This window comes from Gopherus evgoodei, chromosome 24 (genome assembly GCF_007399415.2).
Source record: "Gopherus evgoodei ecotype Sinaloan lineage chromosome 24, rGopEvg1_v1.p, whole genome shotgun sequence".
Classification (NCBI taxonomy): domain Eukaryota; kingdom Metazoa; phylum Chordata; order Testudines; family Testudinidae; genus Gopherus; species Gopherus evgoodei.
The window spans coordinates 9,862,336-9,873,904 of record NC_044345.1 but is presented as its reverse complement, the minus strand read 5'-3'; the positions used below and the strand labels follow the sequence as shown (position 1 = coordinate 9,873,904).

The window sequence follows — 11,569 nt, the reverse complement described above, 5'->3', positions numbered from 1 at the left end:
GCCGGAGGGGCCTGAGCTGCAGTGGGATGGTGGGACGGGGCTGGGCTGTCTGTGAGTGTCTCTTCCACAACACGGTACTCAGCAGCGTGGAGCTTTTCCTTGGCTTCAGAGCAGGCTGTGCTCTCCTGTTGAGGTCGATGTGGTCCTGGCTGGAGCAGGATTGGGCAGACTGGCCCCTGGGAGTGTGGTGCTCTCTTGGCTGGTAGATGCACCTTCCACTCTCCTCCAGCGGGGCACTGGATCCTTCCAGCCCGGTTGCCGTGGCTGCGTGCTACTTGGTTCTCCCCTGGCCCTGGCCATCTCCTGAGGGGTCGGGGAGAACTCTGGGCATTGGTATTTCTCTTAGTAAAAGCCTTTTTCGGGGGACTCCTGTTGCAACAGGTGCACAGGCAGACTCTGCCTTGGATTTCCTGTCACTTCCCTTCCCCTCCTCCTGGCCTTGCCAGGCTCTGCACCTGCCTGCCAGGTTAAGGGCTTGTCCACTCCTGCTGGGCTGAGTGTTTACCTGCTGGCATACAGCCCTGGTATGGGGGCAGGGAAGGGGGCACCTTTCTCTTGCTGCCCTGCATTTGCCAGTCCCTCCTAAAGCACCACTTATCTCCACTGTGTGCAGCATCCTTCCCACAGGGTCCAGGGCTCCCCTGCTGTCTCACCCATTTTCTGCTTTGATGTGTGAGAGGGCAGGGGATCTCTGCCGTGGGGAGGCAGAAATAGCCACCAAGGCTCCTGTGTCCGTGATAGGTGCCCTACCCAGTGTCCTACTGTGTACCACCCCCACCCCATGCTCACAATGTCCCTGCCCTGCTCTCGGCCAAGAGGCTCCTGGGCTTGGCAGCAGGTCCTTTCCCCCTCTGTTCTCACAGCCTGAAACCCCCTTTTACCGGCAGCCTGGAGGGTCCAGCCCCTGCCCCTTTGCACTGCCAGGGCTGGATAACAGAGAATAGGGCCCCTGGAGCTGGTGGCTTCTGTGTCAGGTGGGCAATACAGGTTCTGCCTCTGCTCTTCAGAGCATGGCCCGGTGCCCTGAAGTGCAGAGGTTTTGAGGGGCAGGGTTAGAACCTGTATTACCCACCCTGGCTTCCCCTGTTCACTCCTCTGTCACCCCAGTCCCCTCTGCTCTCTCTCGGCTAAGTTCCCCCTCTACAATTGGCTCCTGGCTTGTTCCCCACCACTCTCTGCAGTGGCTTTACCCTGTCAGTGAATTTAGGCTGGGAGCTGGGGCACATGATTTATGAGGAGAGGCTGAGGGAACTGGGCTTGTTGAGGCTGCAAAAGAGAAGGGGGTGGATTTGATAGCAGCCTTCAACTACCTTCCAAAGAGGATGGAGCTCAGCTGTTCTCAGGGGGAGGGATAGCTCAGTGATTTGAGCATTGGCCGGCTAAACCCAGGGTTGTGAGTTCAATCCTTGAGGGGGCCATTTGGGGATTGGTCCTGCTTTGAGCAGGGGGTTGGACTAGATGACCTCCTGAGGGGTCTCCCAATCCTAATCATCTCTGATTGGAAAGATGGGAAAACTGCGGCACAAGCAGGGGTTGATCTGTGGTATGGCCATGTCTAGTGGTGCTCTAGGGCTCCACAGCTAGAACCAGAAATAAATTCCTGCTCCCACCCACAGCTGGAACCTGCAGCCCTGAAACACTACTGAGGTGTTAAGACTCCCACTCCCACCTCTGCTCTGCCCCCCTAAACTCTCAGTGCTGTGGGGGCTCCTTGGTGCCCTCCAGCCCCTGAGCCAGGTACCCACATCTGCTCCTGCTTGGGAGTTAATTGGCTGCTGATACTGCTGGAGCTGGGGTCCCAGCTGGGAGTATGGTTACATCTATAACCCCTGCCAGTGGCTCTGCTGGCCTGTGGGTGCTGCTTATTGCCTCAGTCACACAGGGCTTCCTTTAGCCTGAGCCCCACCCTTGCCTGTAAGAGACAGGCCCTGCCCCCAGAGAGCACCCCTGGGGTGGGCAGGGCTTGGCTCTGAGCGCTTTCAGGGGCATCCTAATCCGACTGAATCCAAGGGCCTGTGGGAGCTGTGAGCCTGCTGTGCCTTGTTCCAGATGCAGCCTTCGCCGCTTTTCCCTTGGCACATTCCCTGGTGCCTTCAAGCTTTGTCCCTTTGCCTCCTGCTGCAGCTATCCCTCCTCCCTGCCCTGGTTTTGCTTGGGTGGCTGTTTTATCCTAGTTCCTTTGATTTGCTAAACAGTGGGAGCCTCTCCTGGGAACGTGGCTCTACTTGATCATCCTGCACCAGCACTCGGGGCCACTCTTGCCCAAGGAGAGCTCTGGAAGGCGGCCCGGCCTCAGGGGAGGGACAGGGCTGATCTGCTTGGCATGCGCTGCAGGGACTTGGAACACCCAAGCGCACAGCCGTGTCAGCTGGGAAGTCACAGATGCTAGAGATGGGGAAAGGCCTGTTTCATGGGAACCTCTGGAACTACCTGCCCCAGGATGGCACGGGGGTCCAATGTCCACACAATAGGTCTCTGGGTTGTCTGGGTAATGAGAACGCCTGCATGCACATCAGATGGGATTCTGGGCTGAGGAGTGCATTAGGCAGCTTGGAGTCAAACTGGGGAGGGGGGTGTAACCTCACTGCCAATTGACTCTCCCCTTTCATTATTGCATCCTGCCCTGGAGGCACCTTGTGAGATCAAGGCCCCATCAGGCCTGCACAGATACCCAGGGAGAGATGGTCCCTGCCCCAGCTGAGCTCAGGGCACCTGCAGGCCAGGCGCTGCATTGACACACTCTGAATGATTCCTTGCCCCAAACAGGACTGGAGGACCCCAAGGTCACCCTGATCTTAGCAGTGTGTCACCACTGCCACAGGGGCTAATGCCAGCTGATTAGGGGTCTGGAACAGCTTCTGTACAAGAAGAGAGTGAAAAGACTGGGACTGTGAAATTGGAAAAGAGACAACTAAGGGGGGTATGATAGAGGGCTATAAAATCATAAATGGTGCAGAGAAACTGAACAAGGTCGTGTTATTTATCCCTTCTGTGACAAAGTTCCTCCTCTACCTTGGTGGGTCCTGCACTTATTGGCAGATTTGCTCACCTCAGGCCACGTCCAGACTAGATATTAAAATCGATTTTAGATACGCAACTTCAGCTATGGGAATAACGTAGCTGAAGTCAAATTTCTAAAATCGAGGTACTCACCCGTCTGGACGGTGCTGCATCGATGTCCGCAGGTCTCCGTGTCGATTCCGGAACTCCGGGTTGATGGAGTTCCGGAATCAATGTAAGCGCGCTCGGGGATCGATACATCACGTCCAGACTAGACGCGATATCGATCCCCGAGCAATCGATTTTAACCCGCCGATGCCGCGGGTTAGTCTGGACGAGGGCTCAGTGATCTCCACTACAGTCTGGATCAACTCCTCTTGTGTCTGATGAGGAGTTGAGAGGTTTGGGGGGAACCCAGGCCCACCCTCTACTCCAGGTTCCAGCCCAGGCCCCTAGGGATTTGCAGCTGTCTATAGTGCCTCTTGTAACAGCTGTATGACAGTTACACCTCCCTGGGCTACTTCCCCAAGGCCTCCTCCAAACACCTTCTTTATCCTCACCACAGGACCTTCCTCTTGGTGTCTGATAACGCTTGTACTCCTTAGCCCTCCCGCAGCACAGCCTCTCCCTCTCAGCTCCTTGTGTCTCTTGCTCCCAGCTCCTCACAAGCACTTCCTCTCCTCTGGCTCCTCCCCATCTGACTGGAGAGAGCTCCTTTTTAAACCCAGGTGCCCTGATTAGCCTGCCTTGATTGGCTGCAGGTGTTCTAATCAGCCTGTCTGCCTTAATTGGTTCTAGCAAGTTCCTGACTACTCTAGTGCAGACCCTGCTCTGGTCACTCAGGGAACAGAAAACTACTCACCCAGTAATCAGTATATTTGCCCTCTACCAGACTCCTGCACTCTACTAGCCTGGTCTGTCACACTTCTCATAACACACAAAGCAGGGGTCACCCCATGAAATTAACAGGCAGCAGGTTTAAAACAAAAAGAAGTACTTCCTTTTGTGGTGGTGGAATCTCCAGCCTTGGAGGTTAAAGCCTGGCTTGACAAAGCCCAGGCTGGGATGATTTAGTTGGTGTTGGTCCTGCTTTGAGCAGGGGGTTGGACTAGATGACCTCCTGAGGTCCCTTCCATCCCTCATATTCTATGATTCACACACTGTCAACCCGTGGAACTCATTGCCAGGGGATTAGTGAAGGATAAAAAATTCAACTGGGTTCAAAAAGAATTGGGCAAGTTCCTGGTGGATCGGTCCATCAATGGCTATTAGCCAAGACACTAGCGATGCAACCTCTGCTCTGAGTATCCCTAAACCTCTGCCAGCCAGAAGCTGGGACAGGCCAGGGGATGGCTCACTCCATAATTGCCCTGATCTGTTCATTCCCTCAGAAGCATCTGGCAGCAGCACTGTCAGAGACGGGACTAAAAGAACCATTGGTCTGCAGGGCCGGTGGTATGGTCTATTAACTGCGATGGCTCACTGTCCACGCATGGAGTAGCTGGATGCATGGGCAGAGCAAGTTTGCAAGCTACCGAATTAACTGGCACACCCAAGCCCCCACTCCCCTAGTGAAGCCCCAGGCTGGGCCCACGGAAAAGGCAGTGATGGTCACACACACACGTCACGGTCAAGACAATAAATTTTTATTTGATCATTAGCACAAGGACTGTTGTTTGTACATCAGAGTTGGCTGGACAACGCAAAGCGGACTCTGTTTCATTCAGCTTTTGAACCATTGGCTCTAGTTCCTGGCTGTATTTTTGAGCTGTGGTTGCAGTTGGGAGGCGAAGAGCTATGCTGGAAGTTGGGGGCATGTAAAAACAATCAGTGCAAATAAGGAAGAGAAATCAAAGCCACAGCCTCACAGATGTGGCACTATTCACATTTTAGGATGCCCGCGTTGCCCCCTGCTGCTCCCAGGGCCAGGCGACCTCCGTGTCTGCATGGGCCCATTGAGTTGACCTAGCTGTAAGGTTTGGGGGGGAGGGAAGCAGCTCCTTGGGGGTCAGATCACTCCAGGGCAAGATCTACCCCCACCAGCTGTGTTCCCATTGCAATGGATGGGACCAGGCTGTGGAGTAAAGTGCCACTGAACATGGCGGAATCTGGCCCCAACCTCGTGCCAGGGACACATCTGGTGCTCCCTGCGAGCCTGTCACACTAAAGCCTCTGGACAGGATTCTGGCCAGAGCAGCTTCCACAAAAATAGCTAGTCCCTTAGAAACGCTGGGCCTGCCCGTCTCCCTCCTGGGGGAAAGCAGGGCCAGCCAGTGCCTCCGCAAGCAGCTGGCTTAAGCCAAGCCCAAAAGTAGTTGGCTGGGTTTTCGTGGCTGGGTGGTGGTGGGGTGTGTGGGGGGGGGGGGCGGTCCTGGAAATGGTTGTCAGGTGGCTGGCGTTAAGGCAGGTTCCAGGGCTGAACAGTCAGGATTGGGGACTCTAAGAGGCGCAGGTGTCTTTAAGGCAGGTTTGTCGCGACAGGGAGAGGGATGGGCAAAGCCAGCATAACGTGCAAGCCCTAGTGAGACTAGGCCAGCATCAGGCTCCTGGGGCATTGAAACACCTCCCCCTCCTCCGCCCCGTTCACCCGGCCCACCAAGTCCCCCAGCCACAGATGCCAACAGACATGTTAAAAACCATTTTACAAAAGAGTTGTTATTTTGCGTTAAAGCGAAGAGCTGGGTCTAGTAATAATACTGTTTATCTTAGCAAAAAAAAAACACAACCCAACAAAACCTCCAAACCTTCCTCCACCCCCATCACTAGGCCTGGGTTGGGTTTGTTTGGTTTTTTTTAAATGGCAAAATAAGTTAACACAAAACCACAACAAGGAACCACTCAACATTAGAGTTACTATACAGATATTTATAATATCTATGTACACACAGTTAGCGCGGTCCGAGCGTTAGAGGCTGAGCGGGCGCTGGCGGAGGGGGAGAGCTGGCAGAAAGGCAATCGATAGCAACCCAACCCCCTTTCCTGTGGCCCCTCGTCCCCTTAGCCCAGCTGGGCTCCTCTGAGTCTCCTATGCCCAATCGGAGCGGATTCAAATGCCAGGCAGCAGCTGAGTCCCATGGCAGGACATCTGGCCCTGCCCTAACTGCTCAGTGCAGGCCCCCCAGGCTCCCCACCCCCATGGGGTGACACTGGGCAACACCTTCTGGGAGTAAGAGCCCACGAGAATGCCAGGGTTTGTCTGTATTCAGCAGCCTTGCTAAAGCATATGAATTAGTGAAGGTTAAACCAGTAATCAGCCCTGCCCCCCCACCCCGAGAGGAGTGAGGCTCCCTTAGGAGAGCCTTAAAGGGGAAAAGCAAGGCTGGTGTTCAGCACCTGCCCCCTGGATGGGCGAGGGGAGGATTAGAAACAGCAGCTGACCATGTCTTGTGTGATATGAATGTTTCAAGGCTTCTTCCCAAACACTGCTAGGAAAAGCAGGACACTTACAGTCCCAAACTTGTGGCACTCCTCAGCTGGTAGGTTTGGGAACAGCCACTCCAGCCTTTTGTCACCTGTTTGCAGCCCTTCAATTAATACTGGTTAGCAGCCGGCAGGTGTTCCTGCCTGGGATCTCCTTTATACTGAGGGCCCTTTACAGCACAGCTGCGAATTGAGAGCCTCAACAGGGTGGTTCATTAACACTATTTATTAACCTTCATGCACCCTCCTCTGGTGGCCCAATCATCCCCATGTCACAGATGGGTAAACTGAGGCACAGAACAGTACTTGCTTGAGCTTAGCTTCCGTGGTGGGATTTGAACCCTCACCTCTTGGCTCCCAGTCTGTTGCATTGCCATGCAAAGAGTCCACTGCTAAGCTGAGCCTTTCTGCCAGTGCTGACCCCCCTGGGGTGCAGCTTTCCCGCAGCCAGAGACCAGGAATGAGGGGGAACACAACATGGTGTTTGCAATACAGCCGTGTCCCCCCGCCTCTGCATCACCATGGCAAAGCCTCCACCAGCCAGCCCCACTTCCTGGGGAGCAGCAAAGCTTTGCCTTGGATGGGCCAGCACTCTGCCCAGTGCTATTAAACAGAAAATAAATACCAGCTGGTTTGCCTCTCCAGGGTGATGCTTTAGCCAAGCCGGCTGCTCCGGCTCAGGGGAAGCAGATGAAGGTGAGAAAGAGAAGAGGCTGGGGGAGGCCCTGTGGGGACCAGGCCTTCCCGCTGAGCAGTAAGGAATAGCGATGCAGGCATATGACATACACACCAGCACGGGGCAAGGGGAGCACTGAGGCAGACACAGATCTGGCTAACAGGCAAGATGCACACTGCAGATTTTAGCTTTTATTAAATAAAATATATTAACATAAATTCTTTTCACTCAGTCACCCAGAAGCCCCTATTGATTTTGCACGTGTCTGGCTCCCTCCTTGCCCGGGGGCTGTTAGTTAATAGCCAGCTGTTAGCACGAATCTCGCCCACCCCTCACCTGGCCCCTCGAATCTGAGCTTCCCCTGCGCACTCACCACGCTGGTTTTATAAGCCGCAGGGCTGGCCCTGCATGGCACCAAGTGGCTAAGGTGCTGGGTGCCATTAGCATGTGCTGAGCCAAGGGTGTGCAGGCAGTTCAGATGGCAATGGGATCCGAAGGCTCTGTGCTAAGATCACTCCCTTACGACCGATTAAGTGCAGCTGGTGTAAACCAGCAGTGATTTCAACAGTGCAATGCTGATTTAGCCCAGATGAGGATGTTGCTCAGTTCCAGGGAACAGAAACATCCTCCGGGGGCTCCACACACTGGCTTTGGGCTACTTCGGCACCCACCATTGAAGGGAGTCCACACAGAGGAACCTTTTGGCTCTGGGATCCATTCCACAACCGCCCTCCCCCGCCGCACTAGACACTCAGCCTTTTCCTTGCCCTGGTTTGAAAAGCATCTGGATATTTTGTGCTTTAAATAAAGGGTTTTGTTCTCCCTCTCCGAGCAGCTCCTCTCCCAACCACTCAGCCCCCAGTGCAGGCCGGATTGGGAGCGCTGTGCAAGACCCACCATTTCTCTGATTGGCGGGGAGGGGAGGTTTCCCCTGGGAAGTGTCACCATTTTGGGGGGCAAATTTTAGCTCCATTTGCAACGTAAACCGAGTTGGGCTGTGGGAGAGATTCCTATGTGGGCGCAAAACGTGTCTTGTGGCTGAGGCACAAGCTGGATTTGCTGGCACAACGAGGTCTCTTCTATTTCAGAAAGTGGTGCGTTGTCAGGGACCCTGCTCTCACCCTTCCCCGCCTCCCATTCTCAGACCTTGGCCATGTTTCTTGCTGAAACTGAGTTTCTAGACTCAGGCAGGAAAACTGAAGGACCTTGACTGCAAACTCTCTTTCAGGTTCAACTAGTCAGTTTCAATCACCCTTTGTAATTAAACCCATGGGGGCCTTACAGCAGCTCAGGCTTCTAGCCACAACCCGCTGCCAGTGCGCAAGGATCTCGGCCTCCCTCCAGCATGGGGGTGGGAAACAATCTCCAGCTTGGAAGCCGGCAGGAACAGAAGCTGGTCCCCACTCCCTGCCTCGGGCTGTAGGTTCCCAAGTGATGGCTCCACTCCTACCAAGTGGGAGCCCCCCAGGGATGGCACCTGGCCACACCCCTTCTCTCTGGCACTAGGGGAGCTTTCAGCACTCCCAGGAGAGGGTGGATCATCATGACGGCTGCCCCAGAGGGCACCAGATCTTGGTGACTGCCCCGGCTCCATATCATGACAGCTGTATGGGCATGGACTCCCTGTTACGATGCACTGGCTCCCCGGCTAGCCCTACAAGCCAGGCCCCCTACGCCCATGGCTTTGTCCCCTGAAGGGCTGAGAACCCCCAACCCCTTCATGTCCTTAGGAGATAAGGGCAGCTCAGAGCTCAGCATCCCAGCCAGAGTAGGCCCAAAGGGCCACACTAGAGGATATCTGGAGCAGCTCAGCACTTGGCAGGGTCAGCTGGCTAATGGGGAAGGGGGTGTTTGGGGGCATGTTTAGCATTGGGCTGCCAAATGGAGAAAGAACCCAGAGCCTGGCCCTCACCCTGGCTGACCCGCCCCCCAGTGGCCCCACTCCCTGGACCCTGCCTTCTGGAATCCCCCCACATCTCGAGCCGCTGCTGCCCCCGGCCTTTTCCAAAGTGGAAAGAACTTTGGCTGAACATTCCAGAACCTTCAGGCCACCAACGTTCTGTCCAGCAAAGGGGAGCGGGGGAAGGGCAGCAGGGGGTGATGAAGAGCGGGCTGGATAGGAAGGCCGGGGGGGGTGATAGGGGAGGGGGTGGCCAGTTTCCACCCGTGATATGGAGGAATGGCACAGAGTCAAGAACAGATAAACAGGGTCTCGGCAAAGGCCCCCTCCCCCTCCCACAACCCCACCCGCACCCCCAGCACGCGTAGCTGCTGTGAACAAAACACAGATACAAGCACTGACACGGGGCGACCTTGAGCAAAGAGCTGGGGGAGATCCTCAATGGAACATCCTCCTCCGAGGGCCCACGTGCTCAGCTCCCGCTGCCTTTTGCTGACACCCCTAGAAACAAACTGAACTGGTACCAGCTGAGCTGGGACATACCCTGCCCTCCCCCACTTCCCAACTCTTCGGGGACCCCCATCCTCTCTCCTTCCGGGGCCCTGATCTGTCAGCCACTTGGCTGGTACCAACATGGGACTGGCCAGCTCCAGCTCCCTTCGCAGCCTCATTCACGGGGCTCACCTCCCAGCTCCATGAGGAGGAGTGGGGAGAAATAATGGAGGAGGAGAGGGGCTGCGTGTGCAAATTCACAAGCATGTGTATTATGGGTAGGTTTGTGTGCGCGCAAAGGCACAAGTGTGTGCACATGGACTGTGTGCACAAGGGCGCAAATGCAAGAGGGCGTGGGCTTGGGTGTGCGAGCACACGAGTGCCTGTGCACAAGCATACATGTGCCTGTGTGCAAAGGCGTTGTGAGTGGCTGTGTGCATGAAGGGTGCTTTTGTGCCAGCACGTGCGCACAAAGCCCCAGGAGGGTGTGCACGCGTGAGAGTCTGTGGGTGTGCTCTGAGGGAGGACTGACTGGAGAGAGGATGGGGAGCTGACACAGAGAGCAGGGGCTGGTATCTCTACCCAATATCCCTGTCCCAACCCAGCCCTTGGGCTTTACCCAGGTCTGGATTCCGTACCCTGACCCCAGGCCCATCCCTCACCCACGGTGGGGACCCTTCCTCACCTGTCACTGGGAGGGACCTGGCTGCTCCTTTGCATGGTTTGGGAGCGGGGGGGGGAAGCCTGCCTGTGCCGGGCTCCTTGGCATAACGCTCCAGTCCCTGCCCCCATGCTGCAGCAGTCTCCCCAGGTGCTTTTGGGGCTGGGGTCCTGGAACAGCTGAAGGGCCTGATCCTGAGAGACACTGGAAATGCAGGGGGAGGAGCGGCTGGGCCAGTGGGACAGCTGGCCCTAGTCACACCAACTGGGTGAGTCTGCTCCCCCGAAGCCCCCCACCCCCCAAACCCACAGCTCTCATCACACCAGAGCTCTTTACCTATGGGCCCTACCCTTTGCTTCACAGTGAGTTACCCGCTTGGGGACCCCACTGGCCCCTCCCCCACTCTCCCTCCATTCCTACTTTCCCTGCCTTCCCCCTCTTGCTCTCCCTTTTCCTTCCTCGGCTCCCTCCCGCCTCTGGGCTCTCTGCTGGGGATGTTCCCTTCGGATCCAGCCCCATCTCCCCTAACAAAGGGGCACGCATGAGTGCAGACCCGGCCTGGGAGAGGGGGAGGCATGGATCTCCGCTTGCATAGGAATGTCCCCCACCCAGCCCAGCTCCTCCCCCGGGGCTCATCGGTATCAGCCCTCCCATCCCCAAGGCCAGACACATGCGGGGGAGGGGGGCATTAGGATGTGTTAGTGACCAAAGCTCTCCCCTAACCCTCGGGTGGCAGGAGGTGAGGAGTGGTGGGAGAGGAGGGGCGAGCAGGGCTGGTGGGGTGGAGCAGGGGATGACGGTGGTGGAGCGGGGGTGGGGGTAAAGTGGTGGGCCTGGCAGCTGACCCCTTCTTCCTCCTCCCCCCCCACTCAGGCTTTCTTGGGTGGGGGGGCCAGTTTGATGATCTCTTCTTCCGAGGGCTGCCGGATGATGTCTGCAGAGAAATAGGGGAGGAGAGTGAATGAGGGTGCTGGGGGTGGGGGAGGGGGGATTTCCTCAGTCATCCCCCCACCCCATTTAACCCATAGGCTGGCCTGCCACAGGCTCTGTAGGACTGTGAGGGATGTCACCCCTGGTGGCTCCCACGGAGCAGCTAAGGGCCTACTGTGGCTGCCAGCTGAGCGGCTCCGTGCATGCCGACAGTCGCAGGCCCGGGGCCCTGCTCGGTTCTGGACATGTCCTGGGGTTGAGCGCCGGCAGGTGGCTCTGTGCCTCTGAAACAAGGCGGGGCTCAGAGTGGGGAACTCCAGGAATGGCCCCTTCCCCCACTGCCCGTAGACCCACGCGCGGCTCCCCCCGGAAATCACACACGGAGGAAAGATGCATCCTTGTGACCCTGCTGTGGCCACGGGCCTGGTGCCAGGCGGGTCCTGCGCTGCCTGGGGGACTGTTCGCGTCTGTTACAGCCCCCCGCCAGCTC

The 11,569-nt window shown here is 56.6% G+C and overlaps 1 protein-coding gene across 2 annotated transcripts in view; it reads right to left on the bottom strand.

Annotated features, from left to right (window-relative positions):
* Positions 1–4,624: 4,624 nt before the first annotated feature.
* The window catches only part of PEA15 (proliferation and apoptosis adaptor protein 15), a 41,491-nt gene continuing 34,546 nt past the window's right edge, over positions 4,625–11,569 (bottom strand). For both annotated transcript variants that reach the window (XM_030542189.1, XM_030542190.1), the window contains exon 4: positions 4,625–11,083. In XM_030542189.1, the coding sequence (XP_030398049.1) occupies positions 11,019–11,083 (65 nt within the window). In that variant the 3' untranslated portion in view covers positions 4,625–11,018. The remainder of the gene's footprint in view (positions 11,084–11,569) is intronic.